The 23897-nt window shown below is 39.3% G+C and overlaps 1 protein-coding gene across 7 annotated transcripts in view; it reads left to right on the top strand.

Moving 5' to 3' along the window:
- The window catches only part of LARGE1 (LARGE xylosyl- and glucuronyltransferase 1), a 291854-nt gene that overhangs the window by 106808 nt on the left and 161149 nt on the right, over nt 1-23897 (top strand). The window contains exon 2 of one of the 7 annotated variants that reach the window (XM_071798905.1): nt 5902-6032. The exons of the other annotated variants lie outside the window; for them this stretch is intronic. Coding sequence (XP_071655006.1) covers nt 5981-6032 — 52 coding nt within the window. The 5' untranslated portion in view covers nt 5902-5980. The remainder of the gene's footprint in view (nt 1-5901; nt 6033-23897) is intronic. 7 annotated transcript variants of the gene reach the window in all.

Raw genomic sequence — 23897 nt, 5'->3', positions numbered from 1 at the left:
TTAAAGAGTTGGTAGGATCTAATTTAGCTGATGATGTCTCCTTGGTGAGAAAAAAATCATTTGCAGTATTGCCAATCCCAAATGTCCTAATATCATGAGTTCTGGATCACAAAAATCATGACATTGAATTTTTAGTTATGTTTCTAAAACAGCTCTGCATCTGTTCTCCTAAAAATAAAAGTCTTCATTAGTTGCCATTTGGGTTATGAATTATTAGGTCAGAATTTATAAGTAGATAACAATTTCAAGCTTTACTTTGGCATTGTATGGAACAACAAATCTACTTGTTATAACAAAGAAAACCAAAACTCTTCTTTGAGCAACAGTCCATATGTGCATTCACATTAGTGGAGATTGTATAATCAAAGCAGTACTTCTAAGGCAAGCACATGGGCTTGTCATCTAGATAACTGCTGAATTTTCTTTTTTTAAGCTGTCATACAGTCCTAAGGAGGATTTGTTGAAGAATTCTGACATCTCAAGTAGTACTTGGAATGTGCATCTTTTTTTTCCTGTTCGCTGTCCTTACTACGTACATCATGGGAGTGCAGAGTGCTGCAGTTCTCTCTAATTCCAAAACAGAGTTAGGAATCTTTGTTTTTCAGATGAAAGGTCCAGAGAATGGTTGCTCTTAGGAAACTCTGTGATAATCTGCATTGATTGATTGAAGTTCAAAGCACATTTTACTTCAGGACCAGAGGCTCAGAGGGGAAAAAAAAATATTCTCTGTCTCTGTTGCTTTCCTTTGAGTCTGGGTTATTTGGACATGAGCCAGTGATGGAAACTCACAGCCCAGAAAGCCAACTATGTCTTGGGCTACATCAAAAGCAGCGTGGCCAGCAGGTGGAGGGAGGTGATTCTGCCCCTCTGCTCCGCTCTGGTGAGACCCCACCTGTAGTCCTGTGTCCAGCTCTGGAACCCTCAGTACAGGAAAGACATGGACCTGTTGGAGAGGGGCCAGAGGAGGCCACAGAAATGATCAGAGGGCTGGAACAGCTCTGCTGTGAGGAATGGCTGAGAGAGCTGGGGTTGTTCAGACTGGAGAAGGCTCCAGGGACACTGTACTGCAGCTGTTCAGTACTTAACAGGGGCCTATAAGAAAGATGGGGACAGACTTTTTAGTGGGGCCTGTTGTGATAGGACAAGAGGTAATGGTTTTAAACTAAAAGAGGGAGATTTACACTAGATATAAGGAAGAAATTGTTTACACTAAGAATGGTGAAACACTGGCCCAGGTTGCCCAGAGAGGTGATAGATGCGCGATCCCTGGAAGTGTTCAAGGTCGGGATGGACGGGGCTCTGAGCAACCTGATCTAGTTGAAGATCATAGAATCTCTCTTGCCTTTCCTTCCCTGGGAGAAATGAAGGGAAAAGGAGGAAAGACTCATGGGTTGAAATAGAAACAGATTTAATAGAACAGTAGTAAAAGAAGACTGAATACTAATCTGAATATAATAAAATATACAATGTATACAAATATGAAAAGCAACACTTTGCTGCTGGAACGCGCACTCCCAACAATGAACGCCAGAGAGTGGACACTGCAAGTACAGTGAGTCCAGTAAAACAGAAAGATGACAGTGGGTATAGGAAATTCAAGGGAATCAGGGACTGGGAGCAAGAGCAGAAGCAGGACCCTTCATGGAGGGCAGCCATCAAAGAAGAAATTACCCAGCAACTTCCCACTTATATATGTAGCATGATGTCCATGCTATGGAATACGTCATTGATGAACCTGGGTGTCAAACTAGGTGCTGTCCCTTTTTGTTTCCTCACAACTGCTATCTTGCACCTACAGCTGAACAGTTGATAAAGTCCTTGGTCCTCTTGGAAATACCCAAGATATCAGTGATTTCTTTCAGTCTTTTTGTACCACATTCCAAACATTGGCAAGATACTGAAAGAAAATATTAGCTCTATCCCAGGGTGCTATCTCATTATTCTCACACTAAATCCAAAACAAAAGACCATGCTAGCTGCTAAGAAGAAAATATTCTAACTGCGTGGAAAATTACATCAATTTCTACTAACACAGCAAAAAGATTACCAAGTCCAACCATAAACCTGACACTTGCAAGTGCACCACTAAATCATAACCATAAGCACCAGATCTATGGGTCTTTTAAACACCTCCAGGCATGGCATCTCCACAACTTACCTTGGCCTGTTCCAGTGCCTGACAACTCTTTCAGTGAACAAGTTCTTCCTAATATCCAATCTAAATCTCCCCTGGTGCAACTTGAGGCCGTTTCCTCTTGTCCTGTTGCTTCTTCCCTGTGAAAAGAAACTGACACGCATTTCCCAACAACCTCCTTTCAGAGAGTAGCAGTAAGGTCAGATAAGGGCTGAGGATCCCCTCAGCCTCCTTTTCTCCAGGCTAAAGAGCCCCAGTTCCCTCCTCGTCAGACTTGTGCTCCAGGCCCCTCACCATCTTTGTTGCCCTTCTCTGAACCTGCTCTTGTACAAGGGGACAATTGCTTTCCTACTCCTGCTGGACACACTGTTTCTGATACAAGCCAGGATGCTGTTGGCCTTTCTGGGCACACTACTGGCTCATATTCAGCTGGTTGCCAACCAGCACCCCCAGATCCCTCTCTGCCAGTCAGCTTCCTAACCACTCTTCCCTGAGCCTGTAGCGCTGCCTGGGGTTGTTGTGACCCAAGTGCAGGACCCAGGACTTGGCCTTGTTGAACCTCAGCCCAATGATCCAGCCAGTCCAGATCCCTCTGAAGAGCCTTCCCACCCTCCAGCAGATCAGCACTCCTACCCAACTTGATGTCATCTGCAAACTTACTAGGGGTGCACTTGGTCCCTTTGTGCAAATCGTTGATTAAGAGATTAAACAGAACTGATCCCGATACTGAGCCCTGGGAAACACCACTCATGACTGGCCACCAACTGAATTTTGCCTCTGTTCACCACAGCTCTTTTGGCTTGGCCATCCAGCCAGTTTTTTACCCAGCAAAGAATATGCCTGTCCAAGCCATGAGCAGCCAGTTTCTCCAGGAGAATGCTGTGGGGAAAGGTGCCAAAGGCTTTACTAAAGTCTGGGCAGGCCTTTCCCTCATCTGCTAAGTGGGTCACCTTGTCATAGAAGGAGATCAGATTGGTCAAGCAGGACCTGTCTTTCATAAATCCATGCTGACTGGGACTGATCGCCTCCCATTTCAGGGGAGTTGGACTAGGTGATTTTTGGAGGTCCCTTCCAACCCAACCCAAACTATTCTGTCATTCTATGATTCTATGAATGTCTCATCTGCAGTGCAATGTGCACCTAAGGATGGTCACGCTGACATCTCGCAGCTTGGTAGGCTATATGGAACTTGGACATAGATGCTTGTGGCAATTGCCCACTTGTTTACTTAACAAAAAGTTTGAGAAATATCTGTTTCCTTTCTTGATAGGTTGCCTTCCAATTAAAATGCGGCAAAAGAGACACTTGGGTTATACAGCAGAGAATATGTTAGGTTAGACCTTGTGTGCAATGGTGGAGTAGTAGTATAGAACCTGATCCTGAAAGCAGCAAACCTTTAATGAGGTTTGTGAACGTGCAGTTCTCAGGACCAATTATAAACTTTGATGGAAGTCATATATTCATTGAGTCCAAGGCCATTAAGGACCTCTCCGTTATCTGGCCCGGTCTTTGTATCACATCATTTTATGTTACCCCAAAATTTGTTGCAGCGAGGCAGACTACATAGGTCTTACTGCAGTATTGCTTCTGTGAGGCTAAAACCTGTGAAACCTTCAGAAATTTAGTAATGATTGAAAACATAGAAAATTATCACTCACCATGGGAAGCTTGTGCAATGATTAGTCATCGTCAATGACAAAAATGTGCACCTCATTTCTAATTTGAAATTATCCAACTGCCATTTCCAATTTGAAATTTTCCAACTGCCATTTCCCGTCGCTGATTCTCGCTATGTCATTCTCCACTAGATTAAAGAGATCTTTGGTACCTGCTATTTTCTCCCTGTGAGGGAGCTTATCCAGTTTAATCAACTCACTTCTCAAGTTTTCTTTTTTACAAGCTAAACAGATTGATCTGTTTCAATTGCGAGGCTTTATCGCTAGTCTTCAACTCATTTTCTGGCTCTCTTCTGAACCCTCTCCAGATTTTCAACATGCTTTCCAAAATGCACATGACAGAAGTCATAGTGGTATGAAGTATCATTCTCGTCACTACTGCACACAGAGGTATTACATGTGTTTATGTCCTCCTACTCTTTACTCCCTCAATTTTACTTGCAAAGACCTTATTTATACCCCCTCTTTCTTTTATAGCTTCAGCTCTTGAAGCTTTTTTCCAGGTACTTACCTATCTACTCTGACTTTTAAGTCCCAGCCGTGATTCTTGTTTTCCAAAACACGTGATTCTTTTTTGTAGATATGGTCTGCACTGATTGTTCTCAAAAGTAAACTTTTGCGGTTGGACATAGTAAAATGTATTTTGTTTGAGTGGGACAGGATTGCATGTCTTTAGCATTATGCTAAACTATTATCTAGCATTATGCTACACTATTAACTTTGTGTCATATGTAAAGTTGTTTTTTTAGCTCCAAAGCATCAATGAAATGTCAAATAGGAATCAGCAGAGTACTGATTCCTTTGAGATCCCAGCAGATATTCCTGTTTCAGTAACTGACACCCGTTGCTTGCAATCTGCTTAGCTAGCGAGTTTTTAGTTCATGAAATAGAATGTGCTTGTATTGTATCGTTTCAGCAGAAAAATTTGTTACTAGATCAAACACCTTGCAGATGCCTTAATGTATTACATTTGTACATAGTCTTTCTTTGCAAGCTTTAAATCTGATCAAAAGATAAAATCAGTTTAATCAGAGCACATCAATATTAAAAAGAAAAGCTGTGTCTCTTTAATTATATTCCTATTAATTAATTTTCTATCTACTGATTTCTGGATTAACTTTTTCATTACTTTGAGTGCACTTAGTGCATTTGGCATCAGTGAAACAGGCCCAAGAGTCATCATGATCATTTTGTTTTCCCTTTTTGAGTACTGGCACAGAATAAATGATCAAGTCAGTAAAACAGCCTGTCCCTTCTGATAGGTATTAGGTAGTGTTCTTGGCTGTTCCCTGGACAAATTCCCTCCTTTATTCTTGAGCACACTGTCTTCCCCTGGTTATTTAGTGTGGACCACTGGATAGAAGATATCCTGGTTTACATTCCTGTTAACAAAAGTCAAGTCTTAAAATTGTCTGCAATGCAACTATTTATATTATGTAAAATCACACTTCTTATTGTGTTAAAAAATTACAATTATTCTGAAATTTCTAAATAAGGAAAAAGGTCACATTCACTTTCACTTCAAGTACATTTAGTTTTGCAAGCATGCAGTTCTTTCCAAGACATCGGTGTGTGATGAGTAGACATATTTCTCCTCTTTTCCCATCAGCATATTACCTTCCTTCATTTTTTTTCAGTTAAGTTTAAAAAGCTTTGCTTGAGGGAATATCCTTTTAGCTTGAATCATCCAGCTTCAAGACCCCTTTTGCAATTTTGCCGAAGCCCCATGTTAAACCTGCTTTAAAGCATCCTGGGCCATGTTTGTACAAAGGCGTATTGCATTACCAAGAACTGAATAGGTATATTTTTGCATAATAATTCTACTTTAGTATTACTCGAATGGCACTTCCAACTATGCACCACAGTGAGGCTTCACAAGGGAAAAAATTTTGGACTCTTAAAACCTTCTCTGTCTTTCTAGCTCTCCATGTGTCTATTTTGTTAATGTGTGCCTTTAAGTCTTGCAGCTGTCACTGAAAACTCAATGGCTGATTTATAATGCCTCTTAAATAAACCACACAAATTTAGAAAGGAAAACTGAAAAATATTGAAGCTATGTTACAAAAACTGTTCTTTCTTCCACAATATTAGATTACATACACCTGACTTCTCTGCTCACTGTGTTGTGAGAATTCCTCGTAAAAAATGAAATGGAATACTTCCGTAAGAAATGGGTGCTACTTACTGCAGTCAAGACATTCTTCCAACACCTCCACTAGCAGGTCTGTCTTTGTTTACCTTGGGACTTGATTTTTTTCGCTGGAATTTAGCTTGTAAAGCCCCTTGTTCTTCTTGTTCCCCACAAACAGGACACCATCTGGGCATTGTTATGTTTTAATTGTAGAGAGCCTAATATTTTTGTTTGTTGGGATTATGGGATTAGTCTGGCTTTTAAATAGAGTGAAACAGACATCTTGTCATTAACATTCTTTGGTTGCACCCAATAATATAAAGCATAAGGTATGTATTATTCAGTTGATTTTTGAAACAAAATCTGGCCATTTTGATGCTGTGAGGTATGACAGTGGATTATTTCAGAGTTTGGCTTTGGCTGGCTTCACAAGGGAAGTGTGGTAAATATGCGTTGTTTCACACACTCTAAACCTTTGGATTCTCACACTTCAGAATTCCTCTTTGAAATTTCAGACGTGTCATCCTCCAGGCAGGGGCTAAGGTGCAGTGGAGATCACTGAGCTCTGGGGTGCACATTCTGTAGCTCTGATAGTGCTCTCAGTCATTCACCAAAATCACTGATAAAAGGGATTTGCTAGTATACCAAGCAAAAAGGCACAGTTGCAGTCCTCTGCATGACTCAGGCTACAGGACTTTATGTATAGCCTTTTACAAAAATTTGTTCTTGATTTTAAAATGTACAGAGAGAGAAAACTGGTGGTGATTTCTTGCTAGTTATTTCAATGCTTAATTACTTTCTCTGCTCAAAATTTGTACCTTGTTTCTGTGTTCCAGTTTTTAAAATTCACTTATCAGGCACTAGCTCTTGTACTCTTCTCTTACAGTTGGAAGAGTCTTCTTGGAATTAATTTTAGTATTTCTCATAGGCACTTGAGGATATGAGCAAATTGCCTATTATCAGTGCTTTTGTTTATTTGAATAGATCTCTGTCCTTTAGCAGTTCATTCTGAAATACGTTTATAGCACATGGGCCATTCTGCAGCTCTTTGCATAATCGTTCCTGTCAAGTCTCTTGTTGAATAAGGATCACTAGAATAGAACAGTTCCATATTCTTCATGTATGTATATTGTATAAGTATACACAGGAAAAAAAGTGTCAAGAGTTAGGATGGTCAAAATGTTTTCATTGTAAATGTCCTTTTTAATATGTCTACAGTTTTTCAAAGACTGTGACAGTTCTGGCTGAGATGTTAAATGTTTGATGCAGACCCTATGGAGATTTTTTTAAATTACTTGAGAAAATTGCTTATTTTGCAGTAGATATCACTGTTTTAACCATAACAGGAAGTACTTTAATTCTTTGTCCCCATTTTTTCCCAATTCTGACTTTAAGGAAGTTTCTCATTGAATTGAGGTTTCTAGTACTTCTGTGCCTAGAAGTTTATTCATTTCATGGTGAGGAGGGGACAGGTACAAAGGAGTAAATAATAAAAGACTAAAATGCTGTGCAGATTGACAAAGACTAGGGGATAAAACAGTATGTTAACTGCCTTATTCTGATGCTATTTTTTGTGAGTGGGTGATTTCAAAAAGGCTTAACTTGAAAACTTCGCTTGTACTAGGAATACGACCTTTCTCAAGGGCAAGTGACCATGACATTGGAGAAAAAGACACACATTTGAGAAAATGTTCAGTATGAAAATCAGTTGTTGTGCAGGAGCAGCAGTAAATGACCTGCCACTGTCATTTCAGATGTACTGAGAAGGAGAGCTATTTCATCAGGAGATCAATATGAGTGTTTTGCTTCTATACTGTAAAAAAATATATCTAGAATTGAATTTCAGTGCAAAAAAAGGCTTTGGTGTGTTGTTATGACTGTTAATTTAAATGCACAGGAGCCAAGAACTTTAGAGTTACAGCAGCTGTGGGAAACATAAGTTGCTAATGTTTTACATACACTTCAGGGCATAAATTTCTTAGCATAAACAGCAACGCGAAACACTACGTATGTGACAGTGAAGAGAGTAATGGATGCTGTGGGAAGCATGTATGACTTTGAATTTCTGGACTTTAAATTCAAAACCCCAAGACTACACTCACTCACAGCTGTTTTCACACTGAATATGTAGGGTTTAGAATGAATTATGTCCTGTTCTAAAATACGAGGCCCTGATTCTGCATAAACTTAAGTGTTTACATAAATTCAGTCATCTAAATACCCACATTGCCTGCTGTAACTTCATCTTAGTGTGGTTAACATGTGTGTAAGATTTAACCAGGCTTAGTTACTGGCATCCTAGAAACAGTGTGAACAAATAAATGAAAATGAACACGTTATGCAAAGTGGAAGCTCATATGTTTTCAGAATCACCTGATTCTGGATCTGACAGAGCCCTGTCAGCCCCAAGTAAAGCAGAATGGCTTGATGTGGAAGATTTTTGAAATTCTGGTGTGCACACAAGTTGCAACGCTGGTGGTTTTTTTTTTCTGGAACTGAGTAAATGCGTCTTGAGCAGTGTGCGTTCCCAGGATAACTAATTTGAGTAGCTGTGGGGGTCACCCTTGGAGGTGAAGCTGCAAGGCAAAGCACGTGAGTCACTGGTCTGTGGTGTGGTCAGGGAGGGGACACTGGATTACAGCAAGATAGCTGTGCAAGTCACTTTGTGTGGGTAGAAGGAGAGAAGATCCCGTGGGATTAAAGACTGTCTCTGTGGTCACCAGCAAGTTCTGTTTGTACTGTAAGGTGCAAAAATACACACTGTCTTCTCAGTGACTTTGAAAGGCAGTGTACATTTTCTTACCTCCTTCCCTCTGCCCCTGCTCCTCAAAGCACATTTTCTGTCTCAAGGCAGCTGGATGGAGATTCTTGCTGGTTTTTCAGTTTGGCTTCAGCTTCCTGAACTCCCCATATTGTGCAGTAGAGGAGATCAAGGATTCTCCCTGACTGGATATTTTTGCTTTTCAGTAACAGTTAATACTGGCTAAGAATCCAGTTAATTCACTTAATGCTAAGAGTCTTTATGGCCTGTAGATAATCTACAGCTGATGTCCCTACGATTACATGTGCAAAGCGGTTATTTGCTCTAGTCATAGTAGTTTATAGTAAAAGGTAATAGGTTTTCCATTTTTTTGCTCTCTCCTTAATCTACCAATCATCCCTTTGCTTCTCAGAGTGCGTGTATTATAAAATAACCTGTGTCCACTTGGTTGATCAATTCTCTGTTAGCATCAGGCCTGCATATTATTGTGTTCATTTCTGACATAGCGAGTGTGCCAGTTTATAAGCACACTTAATTGACTAAATTTTCTTCTAATCCATCAAATCAGCCTAACCAGATAGAAATTATTTCTCCTTTTAAAACATGTATGGTCTGAGAACAAATGGGTATTTACTTGTGTCTTTTGTGACCTTTCTGCTGAAGCTTGTTTTGTTGTAAAATCTCTGGGAACACACCAGAGCAGCAAAATATAGGGAACTTAGTTTGGCTTCTTTGCCTATATTTAGTAAATGTGGTGATTTAAGAAGCAGCTGTGACTGTATATTGCTTTTTTTTTTTTAATATCTGTTTCTTGTGATTTAGCAAAAACCAAGAGACAGCATCAGAAAATTATAAGTTTTACCATTGGTATCAGAGGATTATGACTTCTTTCAGGAAATCTTGATGGGTGGTAAGGGAGAAGGTTTATTTACTTTTGTTTTTAAAACTTTAGGGAATTACTTTTCAGTCTTTCCCTATTTTTAGCAGAGCTAACTGTATTTTTGCACTCATTTAGAACCTGAGATCCTACATAACTCCATTATGGCAGTTGTGAGAGACTGGAGAACATCAGCAAGTATTTTGAAACTCTTGATCTGAGTTTCATGTCAGTGCTTATAATGTCAAGATGCTTCGCAGTTGTTTCTTGTTATGACAGTTCATTATAATCTGGTTCTCCTGAATGATTGACAGTGGTTGACACATGGACTGGATATGTATCTTCCCACTCTTGACTGCATTACAAATTAAAATTTCATGGATTTGTTCCTGAAGAAGCTTTAAAGGGTCTTCTCTGCATGGTTCAAAAGGCATCGATCAAAATCCTCATTAAAACTTGAGCTAAGTTCACATTATCTGCATAGTTGCCTAAGTTGCCACACCTGCGTTAAAGAGTGGGATGAACAGCACAGATCAGCTTCTATCTGGGCAGCCTGACCCCGTTTTCTGGTATAGCAGCTAGGAAGAGGAAGACACACTGCCTAAATTCAGCAGACTATGGCTTGCAATCTGAAATAGCCTGTGACTACCAGTAGCCTTTTTATTACAGCACATCAACAAGTGTTAGGTATCGGAATGGAGGCTGTGCCTGCTGGGCTTTCTAGCACAGTTTTTCTCTGCCATCACAGCAGCCGAGAGGGACGGACAAAGGCAGGAGCAGGATGCTGCATCCTCACCAGCGCAGTCAGAATTCTGGATGAGGTCTCCCCTCCCACTGTGGCCTCTTCTTTTCTCCTCCGACACGCTGGTGGTACTTTGGCCATGATCTAGCCTTCAGGGATTTAGGAGGAAGAAGCACTGGAGAGGAGCAGTGAAGCTAGCGGTCTGTTTTATATAGCGACTGCAGCAGCTGTATGGCAATGTGCTCTGCTTTGGCAGCTGCCAGCAGCAATGCTATTAGTTGCCAAGACAATTGGCAGCAGATGGCTTTGTCCAATTGTGCCATGAAATTCATTTACACTGAAAAGATAGAGTATTATTGTCCTTGTAGCTGATTCATTACAAGAAAATGAGACTCCTTGTTCTCTGATTTTCTAAGTGGTGAATTTCAGAACTACAGCTGAGAATCCAAATATCATGTATCCCCCTTCCACAGCCCACCACCATGACCATGCAAAAGTGAGAAAAGTTTGGTTGTTTTTATTCAGTGATTTCAAAGGAAGAATTTCTACATTTACTATAGCTGCTAAGAGAACTTTTTAAAGTGGATTGCAACCAAGGACATTTTGGACCCTCACTTCTAGATGTGGGGGTTTTGTCCAGTTATTTGTCCAAGTTTTTATTTTGGCAGCTGACTGCATCATCAAAACAATATTACATTGCAGTATCTGAGTAAAAGTATATGACATCTGTGATAACTTTTAAAATAAGTTTTTGCTGCGAAATAGCATGTGCTCAATGGAGTCCCTCTTCTAGCCTTTCTTCTCTACAGCAACCAGAGTTCTCATATAGCGTTGAACTGCTGGTCTTCGCAGAAATTCTTCAGAAAAAGCAATAAAAGAAGGACAGTATAGAAGATGTTTATACTCTTAATGCTAACCTGAGCCTTATGGAATCTGGGATCTCTATGCAGTTCGTAGTTTTGTTTATAAAATAGTTTTGTTTAAGTAATAACAAGAAATGCCAGAAAGCCATGCTATTTTTCTGGGAAGAATGATCTTCCTCCCTACCATTCATATGATTGCCTGAAGCCAGACAAACCGTCAGTGTATACCCTTTTTTTCCCACTATTTGCGTTTTTTAAAAGAAGTGCCTTCACAGATTAATTTGATTTGTGGCCAGTCTCTTTTTAACTGAAGTAAAAAATTGTCGTCCTCACGCTTCCAAAAGAAAGCTCAAAAAAAAATTTCTAAAAGCTAAAAAAATATTTTTCAAAACTTCGAAGCAAAAAACAAATTCATTCTTTTGGATATCTAATGATTTTGTAAGTTCTTGGACTAAATGCTGTTTTGTTTAGAAAGCTAAACCAGCTAAACAGTTTCGAGTATCTTTTTAATTCATGTAAGAATTTCAGTATTAACTTAAAAGCTTAAGCTTGGCCATGCCATTTTGAGAGTCTTGGAGGCAATTTATTTTGACTAGGAATATGTTATTCAATTGTACTTAAGTCATTTAGGAGTTAGTGAAGTAGGCCTACATGACAGGCTCAAAATTACACAAGAAGTTCAGGAAGGTGAGCAAAACCTGTATGTACTAGTGAATGCCATTCTAAAAATCCCACTCTAACTCGCAAATTTGAAGTATATGTTAAAGTTTAAATTTTATGTTATGTTTTTGTCTCTCAGTGCTTCCACAAGGATAACAGTTCAGTCAGGGATTAAACATTTTCATGGCTCAAGAAGTCTCCTCAGAAGCTTAGGTGGTGTCATGGTTTAATCCTAGCTGGCAACCAAACCCCATACAGCCACTCACTCATTCCTCCCTAGTGGGATGGAAGAGAGAATTGGAAGGGTAAAAGTGAGAAAACTCATGGATTGAGATAAAGGTGGTTAAATAAGTAAAGCAAAAGCTGCACAGACAAGCAAAGCAGAACAAATAATTCATTCACCACTTCTCATGGGCAGGCAGGTGTTCAGCCATCTCTAGGTAAGCAGTGCTCCATCATGTGGAATGGTTACTTGGGAAGCCAAATGGCATCACTCTGAACATGCCCTCACTTCCTTCTTCTTCCTCCAAAATATATACCGAGCATGATGTCATATGGTACCGAACATCCCCCGGGCAGCCTGGGTCAGCTGCCCCAGCTGTGCCCCCTCCCAGCCTCCTGTGCCCCTGGCAGGGCGTGAGGAGATAGAAAGTCCCCAACTACTCAGTAACAACCAGAACACCCCTGCACCTCCACCACCACTCTCATTCCAGACCCAAAACACAGCACCGCACCAGCCGCTAGGAAGAAAATTAACTCTACCCCAGCCAAAACCAGGACAGATGTACTGCCTGAAACCCTGAAAAGTCCCCTGAACAGTGATTTGGTTGTTAGTTTGTTACCTAAGTAACAGGGCTTTTAATATAATAATATAAAATCATAAGAGTTTCTTGTGTGGTTTTGTTTGATTGCTTGTTTTAAATGTTCCTAATCTCTACTGGGAAAATGGTACTCTTAGGACCTATTGTATTTGAAGATGATGAAACAAATGAAGAATATTTTAATATTAATTAGTATGATCTTACTTAAGAAGTTAATGAGCTGTTTCTCCAAAAATCTTCTTGTTCGTATTCCATGTCCACATGACACATCCACATAAAGATGTTTGCTGTATACAATTTTGTGAGGCTGTTTGGTATTTGTCTCTCAAATTTGGTTTAACTGCTGCATGGTGGCTTCGAAACAGTAGCACGAGAAGTTCTGTTCTGATTCTGAAATTTCTGAGCACGGACAGCCTGAGAGTCACTGCGATGAACTGAGCAGCCTGAAACTAGGCTATATTTATCAAAACTTAAGAGCTGACTGAAATCCTTTGTTCTGTTAACTGCACAAGCCAATCATCACTATGTAGGACAAGGCAGTACCCTCTCTCATTTATTAAAGTAGGAAAGAGAGATCAAAATTCAATTTTGGCAGCATTTTTGTGTTCAGTATAATACATGTAAAGCAGAAGTTAACAGCATATTCAAAGCCAAATGGTTGCAGTACAACACAGAGATTAGAACTGGACATGGTGAAACCCTTTAGCAGCAGCCACTGACATACAGAGCATGTTCCAGGTTTGTGGGGTTTTTTCTCCTCCTTTAAACATCCCTTGCATTTCCTGAGGCTTGTCTGCTTACCCAGCATTGGAAGGTACCTGGCTGTCAGAATGGATTTATAATTAGTCTTGGGATAGCCTTTTCAAAAGAATGTTAAGTCTCGTGTTCAAGAGCAAAGTTAATCAGTTAGGGCTTTTTTTCTGAAGTCATTTAAGCAATTTGAGTCAGGATAGATGCCTAAATGTGCACCTACCTGCATTGTAGACGCCTGCTTTTCTTTGAAAATCTGCTTCTCTGAAGCCTCTCAGGCTCCTCAGTGACTATTTCGTTTAATGGAATGTGCTTCTAAGTCATCTAAGTGATCTTTAAGACCTTATTTTTGTCAAAATGGTAGAAAGACATACAAAAATTGAGAAAATAGAATTTCATTGGAAAGTATTAATATAGGTGGGTTTTTAAATTAAATAATACTCATCTTTTTCATCACCTAAATGAAAACAATAATTATGGGTGCTTTTCCATCCCATTATTCTTCCGTCCCCCAGTCAATGTTGGAAATAGGAACGAGAAACAGGGAAAAATGAAAATTAAAAAGTTTTTGATTGCTAGACTTTCTTGACATCTGGGGAATAAATCAATTTCAAATTAAGATTAAAAAAATAGGTTTGATAGAGCAAGCTGTTCTGGGAAGGAGTTCTCAATCAACTGTTGTAATAATTTTGGCCTGTAAGATAAGTGGTAGGATTTACCCTCATCTGAATTATAAAAGGAATCACTACTGCTTCTTTTACTGAAGTTAGTAATTTTCGTTTTCTTTCAAAGAAAGGGCTGGTGGATATGTCACTGCTTATGGAGAATTGCTCTTAAATACATATATCCATTGGTTTAGATTTATTTCTCATACCTCTAAGTCAACATTACAAAAACTTTAGGTACCAGGAACTAGTTTACTAGTTCTGTAGGATTTCAATGTCCCCTGAAACTAGGACAGGTGAATTTAGTAAGAGTAATATATGTGCTCTTTAGATTTCCCTATAATTCAGTAGTCTTAAGAGTGCGTGGTCTCTTTTTCTTCAACAAATTAACCAGAAGTCTACCAGATATGTTTTTACCTAATAAAATTTAAATTAAGATCAGTATCTGCTATGCCTGTCTTTAACTCAATAGATATTTTTGACATCCTCACCTTAACAGCTCCTGTTCTGGGGTTTCATTATGCTTTTTTTCTGGTTCATGCGTTCTCTATTCTAAATTGGCTTTGGGCCTCTCTTTTCCTATTTTCATTTTACGAAGCAATATATAAAATGTGACCTCAAGTTACTGATTTTCATGTTTCTCAGAGCAGCGCTTCACTGCTCTCTGCATACTCCATTGCCCTAATAGTTTAAGCTCTTTTTCCTGAAGACATGTATAAGCCCATCATTGTACCGTGCCCTAGGTTCAAAATTCTCCACGCATTGAAATTCAATCAGCAAGACACACTCATTGTGATTTATTCATAGCTTTAATTGATATGGTAGGAGTGGTCAAAAAGGGAACGATTTGCAGTCTGCCCTTTGTGCTACCCGTGTGGCATGGGATGAACGTGTTCATAGACCACTCGAAAGTGCCCATGCCTCACCTGTCCTGACCTGCAGCAGTCATGAAAATGTCATGGGTTGTTATTGTATTTTCAGTAATGTTGCAGCTGACCTGATAATAATTCCAGATGGGAATTGTTTTCTCTAAAAGCCTTTAACAGATGCACATATAATATGCATGTGCCAGTCCCATACCTAGCCCAGCATCCTGTATGTGACTGTAGTGGATCTGTTCCCCAGAGATGCATAAGTCTCCAGTAGTCATTTTTTCTAATTTTTTTTGTGATCTATTTTTAGCTGAGATCACTGACCGTATAAGACTTAAGAGGCCCTGCGAGTTTTAGTCCCCTGAGCAGAACAACTTTCCATTTCCAGGTGAGACAGCCATGCTTAATATGAGTAATAAAAGGTGGGAAATAATACTACCTGGGCAAGCACAACTCTGTTGCCCTTGCCACCATCTTTTTTGTTGAACTTACCTGTCTGCAAGGATCAGTATGAGTTCTTTAAGCTCTTGTTTCATCACCAACTCATCGCAGCAGCTTCTTTTTGGTGCCTCCTGAAAGTTCTTCAGTAACAAATCAAAACCCACGTGCTTCAGATTACAATTCAAACCTCGTGTTTCAGAATAAAGTTGAAAACCTGCTATTGTTACCAATGAGTTATGATTCCCAGTGCCATAAATCAGCTTCACTTCTCCTCGGGGATCATATTTTCTAAGACTTCCAAGTGGTGGCTCTGCTGTGGCCATACTGCAACCCTTCCTTCTCTTTCTTGAGCTGCAGAAATTTGAGTATTTTTGAATAAATCTGCCTTTGATCCCAATGAAGCCTTTGAGAGAAGCCCTGGTCAGGCAAGGTGTGTGCCACTGTTGTTGAAAGGATGTAACGAAAGGCAGATTTCCCTGCAACCATGGTCCATCTGGTTTAAGAAATTTATACTCCCTGCCTTTGCTTCTACTCTTTCTCCTAAGGAACTACTCATTCCCACTGTTCCCTTCTTGCCTAAGTTTGTAACTGTTGTGAGGCTGTGCTAAAAACAAGATTTCAGTGGTCTGCCTTAGAAATAGCCCATTCTTTATGTTGGTGGGGGAACAGCAGTTTGTCAAAGGCAGAAGTACTTCTGGTATTTCCTAACTTGTCAGTGCTTATATTTGAAAATCCTTGTATTCTTTCCACAAAGAACTGTTAGATACGGTATGGCATGGCATGGCATAGCGTGGCATGGTATGGTATGGTATAATTGGCATATGTTTCTAAAAGCCCTTTCCCTCCGAGCACTTCTGTCCCTAGTGTGGAAACAAGAGATGCATGCATTCTTAGGATTTAATTTGTTCCCTTTCTGGCCAGCAATTTTGCCTGTAGCAGTAGCACAAGCTACATCCCTTCTTCTAAAGTGGTAGATGTTTCCTTTCAACCATGCAGCTCCAGTTCTGAGTGTTGCAGAAAATAGTGGTGTTTTCCTTACCATTCTTCTTCATCTATGCATACCTTGAGAATTTGGGTAGATACATATCTGTTAAAGAGAAAATGACTGAACAGTCTGCAGAGCACTAACAAATTAGCTTGATGAGTTTGATCTGTAAATGCATGTTTCTCGTCAATAGAGCTACACAGAAATGAGTTTTCACAAGTAAAAAGAGATTTGTTTTCACTAAGTTTTCTAACATACTTCTCCTATAAGTAGACTGCCATTAGAAGATTAAAAAATAACTTTTGACTGCTTTGGCATTGTGTTTAAAATCTGCAGCTATAGTTCTTTGTCATGTGTATAGCTCAGTGCCAACTTGTTTAGGTTTACTTCAGCAAAGGAAAAGCAAATTGAGAAAGAAAAAAGAAATGTAAACCGAAGTGGGTGTTAACAGCACCTCTGTGGAGTCTACTTTACAGGTTTTATGGTAAAAGAAGTATTTACTGTAATTGTCTTTTGCTGTGGTGGGTATGAAACAGCCAGGGCTAAGAAAGAAAACAGCATTCCTGGGGTCACACAACAGCCTGAAAAACCATCCTACAACAGGTACAGGAACATTTGAACAGTAACTGTCTCAGAGGGCATTTGGGGGTGGCTAGTAATAGCCTCCAGAATACAAAAACGACTCCCACCTTCTCTAGACTAGTTTCGCTGGGAATTGTTCCCACTTGAGCAAGTGCTGCATTTTGCACAATGTCTTAGAATATTTGAAAGTGAAGGCTCAAGCACTTGTGTTTTAGGCTGAATTTATAGATGAATTTCTATCTAATTTAGAGAATCTTCACCTATAGTACATGCTTTATATCTTGAATACTTCTGTCACTACATCTCCTACTTAATTACTTTGATTCTTCCCTAATTGAGTTTAGGATAATAACTTTGATAACTCAGACACCATCTGGCGTGGGAATATAGATTTCACAAGAAGAAAGCAGCAGTATTATGCTTGAAGTTTGGCTATTTTTTTTTTTTTCACTTTTTTAAGAGAAATAGTCAAAAACAGACATGAAAATATTGTCTTTTCACAATTTTCAAAGAAACATGCACCATACCAAATCTAGTGATGTATAACTACAGAGTGTATGTTAGAATTCCTGACGTATACTCATTCTGTTAAATAAAATAAATAATAACTTGGCTGTAGCTATGTGATTGAGGCTTGAAATGAGGCTTATTTTCACACTTTTGTGTGCAGCTGATAAAAGCCAGTTGGTTAGATTAGATATACCTGGGCTGCTCGGGGCTGAGTTTGGAAGGCATGAATTGATGAAAATTCATTGCATAAGCATTTTACACTGGTTAATCCACAGAGCAGGATCAGCATCAGCCTATTACGAGGGATTACAGTCTGCACAGCCACACAGAGCATGAATATAGAATTTGCAGAAATTTCAAAATGAAGAAGGGAACTGGGGAATGCTGGGCTCTGAAATTAAGGCATTAAGGATCATCAGGACCTGATTAGGACCCAGATCCAAAATGCTTGAACAAGAGAAGCATAAAAATGGGGCTAAAATCAAAGAGGGAAAAGGCACAGCTGTGAAATTAAATACATAGTAATTGATATCTAACAGATTTGGAGGTTTATGTTCTTGGCAGAGTTAAACTTCTGCTTTCTAAATGCTACAGTATGGTAGAGTGGAATTGATATCACTTTACTTTCATCTGAGTTTTTTTCCTGGAATATGGACACTTTTTTGAGTGCCCAGTAGGGAGGAGGAGAAAACCCTCTTATGTGTATTGGGGTGATATCAGTGTAAATAACATGTTTTTCAGTACAAAACTTTGCCTGCAGAGCCATCTCAAGATAATTACAACAAAAATAAACAAAAAACCCCAGTAATTCAAATGATCGATACACAATAAAGTATTCTTATTCTGTTGTCTGCCTCCGTTTTTCCTGGGTGGATGATCATAATTTAGAAAGGAGAAGCCATGTTTTCTTATTTGCTGTAAGAGTGTTTATTGCAGCAGCCTGTTCTCAGGAAAACGAAGGGTGAAGTAAGCAATGTCACTCCTCAGCCTCATCCTATGTCAGTTCTTAACAGCCACTTCCTGCACCTAGATTTGTTCAAATGTGTACAGAATATGTAACTAAAAATAAGGGTTAAGGTCCTTCCCTTTTCCTGGAACAAGATGGGAGCAGATGGGAAGGGGAGCTACTTCTTACATTCTGAGTATTGTGTGTGGGTTGGTTGGTTGGTTTGTTTGTTTGTTTGTTTGTTGCTGTTGTTGTTTTTTCTTTACCTTGACCTTTAAAGGACTTTTACAGTTGCAAGATTTTTTAATATAACTGACCTACTGTGTTTTTCCATGTCTCATTGTTCTTTAGGCATAGAGTGTGTTGGTTTGGGGTTTTTGAATATGAAACCATTTTGTTCAAGTTTCCATCTATTCTGCTTAGACTTTAAGATAATAAAAATTATTACAAATTATAAAAATGAATACATCTATAATTACACTAATGGAGATTAATAGATATTTTAATGGAAGTCTATCAACGGAAATTGGCAGTTAGCAATAGGACAAGGGGACATGGGCTTAAACTCTGCCAGGGGAAGTTTAGGCTGGATATTAGGAAGAAGTTCTTTACGGAGAGAGTGATCAGGCATTGGAATGGCCTGCCCAGGGAGGTGGTGGACTCACCGTCCCTGGAGGTTTTTAAACTGAGATTGGACATGGCTCTTAGTGCCATGATCTAGTAAATGGGCTGAAGTTGGACCAAGGGTTGGACTTGATGATCTCTGAGGTCTTTTCCAACCTAGCCAATTCTGTGATTCTGTGAAATAAAGGGCAGACTGTTATTGACCACTATACACAACCCATTTACTCCTAAACACAATACAAGAACTTCTGTAAATGCCTCCATCTTCATCTTTCCTTTACCCCAACATAAAGACTTGTCATAGACATCAATTATTTCATAGTATACATCACTGTAGGAGGCCTATGGCCATCGGCCCCGATGACAGGCTGCCTAACAAAAGCACCATTAAAAATGACACACTGTAGTGTTTCATTTGTACTTACTGAAGAGGTCTCCCACAGTATATTCTACTTCTGAGAGGAATTCCTGGAAGTATTGAAAATGCAGAAAACAAGAGTTCTACTTGAGAAAAAAACAGAAGATATTTATTTAAATACATGCGGATCCTGTGAATACTGAGCACTGCTGCCCTGACAAAATAAAGCAACTTTATTTTAGAATAGAAAATAGGCATATCAGTGGGGCTTAAGCTCAGTGTTGTATTACACAAGAATAGGCATATTCTTTAGGATCCTAAACATACATTAAGATGTCTCTGTGCACTGCAGCAAAAATGTGAATTAGTCTCAAAGACATACCTCATCTATCACAAGACAAAATCTTAGTAGGCAGAACATCTAAGTCTTCCTGCCAGTTGATGATATCTAACCTTAATAAACTTGTGGCTGCTCAAAAAATGGAAATTTTCATTTGCTTGCTGCACAGGAAGCTGAGCAGGTTTGTGATGGGGCACAGGGGATGTGGCCTAAATCCTGACCTACCACAGTACAGAAGTGCGTGCATTTATGGTACAACATAAAAATGACGAACACCACCATGCTGTATACATGCAGAATATCATGAAGTATTAGACCTATGCTTGTTTTCATCAAAGTCACTGAGTTTTACCTTTGACTCACTTGAAATAGGATTACATTTCTGATATGCTGTCTGCACTTCTGTAACAAAACAAGAATATCATAGAGTAATTTCCTCATGTTTTATAGGAAATCTAGGTCACTGATTGAAATGCAATCTCTATCTAACTGATAAGATATATCTGTTATAAAATCAGTCTTGTACATACTTGTTCTATCTTTGTAGAATGACCATCTCTAATATATTAAAGCTAAATACTTTTGAAAAGGTAAATGTTAAGTAAGTTAATATATAAAAGAGGTTCCATATCACATGTCATTGGAGTCTTGACACCAAAACCAGATTATAGTCCTGGGGTAGATACCTGGCCACACTGAAGCTAATTCTGAAACCACTGTTGATTTCCATAAGATAAAGGTACTACCTTTGTCATCAGAATTAGGAGTATATTTTCTGGTTTGTTTGTTTGAATTTCATTACTCTCTTTTGCATATATTATGAGGTTTTAAGATTTTAATTAGAAAAGTGTTATCTTACCAAACACTATATATTGGCCAACTGTAACTTTCAGTTCAAAACGTGGGCAAAGTTAGAAAATGGGTGTTGAGGGTTTAGATTGCGGGGTGACAATCAAACCCTGGCAGATGTATTGTTAACCTCCTCTCCCCCCCACTTCCCCCTTTTGCCCCTCCCTCTCCCCCCTTCCCACTCAGGACAGGCGATCGGGAGGGAAAGAAGGACAGAGAGAAGAGAGTTGGAAAAATTAAAGATGTTTTACTAATGCTACTAATAAGAATAGAGAAAATAATGCAACATATACAAAACCAATCTTGAAAGTCTCAGCGACTGCAGAGCTGGCACCCGAAGTCCTGGATTGGACTCTGCAGCCAACAGGAGCTGGATTCAGTCTCTCAGTTCGCAGGGACGATTAGCAAGGTCCTCTCCTAATGTCAGCCATAAGCAAAAGGAAAAAAGGGAATGGGAAAAGGGAAAAGGGACGAGATCCTCGTGATCTCCCACTTTTATATGAAGTATTCACGTGAATGGAATGTTATACACCGTTGGTCAGTTGCTTGGTCACTGGTTTCTTGTTGCCCCTCTCGCGAGATGTCCATCTGTGCTTATCAATAAGTTTGCATTCCATTGCTAGAATTACCAAAACATGTGTCTGGTTCTCCAGGAAAATGCAGCTAATATGAAGGCTTTAGCTGACAGGCAAATTCACTAAAAGAGAAACTTGTTTTTAACAAAACCAGGACAATGGGAAAATCTATTTAGGATTCCACTGAACTGTATGGATAACTCACTGCTGTTGCAAATAATTGAACTAGTTGTCCTTAGCTAATTTGTGAACTGTTGTTCTAGATTTCTTTTTATGTTATGACTTGGTTTTGTATGTATTGTTTTAAAATGCTGTGTGTTTCATTTCTGATGTCACAGCTGTGATATGTAACCTGCCATCTGCATCGCTGCTGTGATTTTTTTCATCTGCAAGGTGTGTTGGAAAATTTGCTGTGTATGGTACATGACGGTCTGTTATGACAGTTTTCTTCATGAGGAGGACAGGAAACTAACTCACGAGTTACTTTATCTCTTGTCATAAGTGAAGATTAATAACACTGATCAGCCTTCCTGTGTTCTGAATGTGCAGTTATTTGCATTTTCCCATCACTGTTCTTCGGGACTGAAGTGGCTGAAATGACAAGTGCAGCAAATGAAAAATGCTGAGAAAGTCTTGGAAAAATAGAAGACTCAATACTGAAAGATATTAATAACTTATACACTGCTATGACATCAGTGCAATAATGCTGATGGTATTTCGTAACATCAAATTAACCTACAATTATAAACTTGCGATGTTTCTGTCTGCATATGTAATCTTCAGATGCATTTAGAAAGAAGAGAAATCATTGTTTTGAAAATTTGTTCTTTACTACTTGCCTTTATATGTATGTGCTAACATCTGTTGTTTGAAGATTCTTACAGATCTGGTTTCTACTAAGGAAAAAATGATGTGGTGCAGAATTTGGGGTTTCTTATTTGCTTACTTATTTATCCTTGAACAATCCTTGATGGTCAGTCAGTATTCAGACAATCTTCTTTTCCAGCAGCCTCAAGCAAAATACCAGTGCACGGTTCTCTGATGGCATCTCTGTGCCAAGGGAGATTAAGGGATATAACAAGCTTTGCAGCAGGTTTCAGCGGCACCACCCAGCCTGAACTAATACTGCAGCATTTCTGTATATTTGCTGAAAATCAACTTTTGAGTTCACGTGTAACAGTGCTTACCAAGTGACTTCTAGCAATACACATAAATTTTGTTGTAGCTAAATTTTCAGCTATCACTTAAGAGCCTAAATGCCGGCTTTCAGAAGGGCTGACCACTTGCATTCCCTTAGACCTCTGTCTTTCAACCCATCTCCCATGTTTAACCAAAGCCAAGCTAAGTCTTTTGCTTTCCTATTCCTTGATGTCTGATAAAAACGCATTCATGTCTGTTCATAGTAAGCCTGTGATGGACTCTTAAACCAAAGTGGTACAGGAGCTACATGGGGGCAGGTGGTTGTGTTTTGGATTCCATAAAGATCTTCCGAATTCTTTTCCACATTTCCTTATCCCTAAAGCAAATGTGCTTATGAACTCCTCTGGTATTAAGCAGATGTGGGCATGCCTTGTCTGTCATATACTTATGAAAATATGGGGAGGTGCAAACATAAATGTAATCTACACGTTGTGTGTGTGTGTCTTTATTCTTGATACTACAGTTAGCCAGAGGGGCATGGCTGTGACTGATGACCAAGAATCACATTCAGGAAATGAAGTTGTGATCTAGAGAAAGTGAGATGAGAAAAAGCTATACAGAAAACCACATAACAATACTCAATATTCCTTTGGAGGAGGGGGCCACATCTGCACGTCATTAGGAAGTAATAAGCTGAATCTATCCACTGGTGTTTTTGCATCTCTTTCAAGGTAACCAGGCTGTCTTGTCACAAAGCAGTTATTACACGTTTTTCAGATTGTAAGAAAGCTTAGGTAAATTTTTTTTAGGAATATGGAAAACTTTGTCTTACATTATTCTTATTAGAGATGTTCTGCTTGAAATGAATGGTTGCATTTTTACAGTTATGCAGGATTAGGACTGTTCTTTGCTCGAGCTTGTAGATGTCAGTATGTGTAAGTGCGTTTCTTCTGAATGGTTGGCCTGATGAGGGTAAGGAAGGATGTGCAAAGCAGACTCTCTTGCCCAGGTTCCCCACATCCAAGTGCTGTACAATCAGGAAATGCATTATAGCATCCATTGTTGCTTCAGCAGGGAAAGTGTGCTTTACATATGCAAATACTGCTCAGAAGTTTAACTTAATAATTATCAGCTGGAGTCTCTATTGATGAGCAGCTGAGGCTAATCACCAGCAACAGAATCTGAATTAACTACTAGTAGGCTTTGATTGAGCATACTTGTTGCAAGCTTGTGGTTACTGTGGCAATTGTAGGAACCTGTAAGTATTTTTATAATCTTTTCTAAGCTTATAGATATTTCTTTTTGTACTTTCTGTACTCTTAGAAAACACTGTAAAATGCTGTATTTTAGACTTTTCCTCTTCCTACTCTTCCATGGTGTTTTACTGAGCAGGAGCCAACGTAGAAGAGGTTCAGTCTTTTACATCCCACTGCCACGGATGATGGTCACAGGGCTGTATACAGCTGCAGGGCGGCATTTGGGCACAAGCTTTTACCTGAGGGAGCCGTGACAGCTGCCTGCTGTACCAGGGCCTCAGAAGTTACTTTAACACCAAGCTCACACCTGAACGTAGAAAAATCTCTGCGCATGTAAGA

Source organism: Patagioenas fasciata, chromosome 1 (genome assembly GCF_037038585.1).
Source record: "Patagioenas fasciata isolate bPatFas1 chromosome 1, bPatFas1.hap1, whole genome shotgun sequence".
NCBI lineage: Eukaryota > Metazoa > Chordata > Aves > Columbiformes > Columbidae > Patagioenas > Patagioenas fasciata.
The sequence above is the reverse complement of the archived record's forward strand: the minus strand, read 5'-3'. Positions and strand labels throughout refer to the sequence as shown.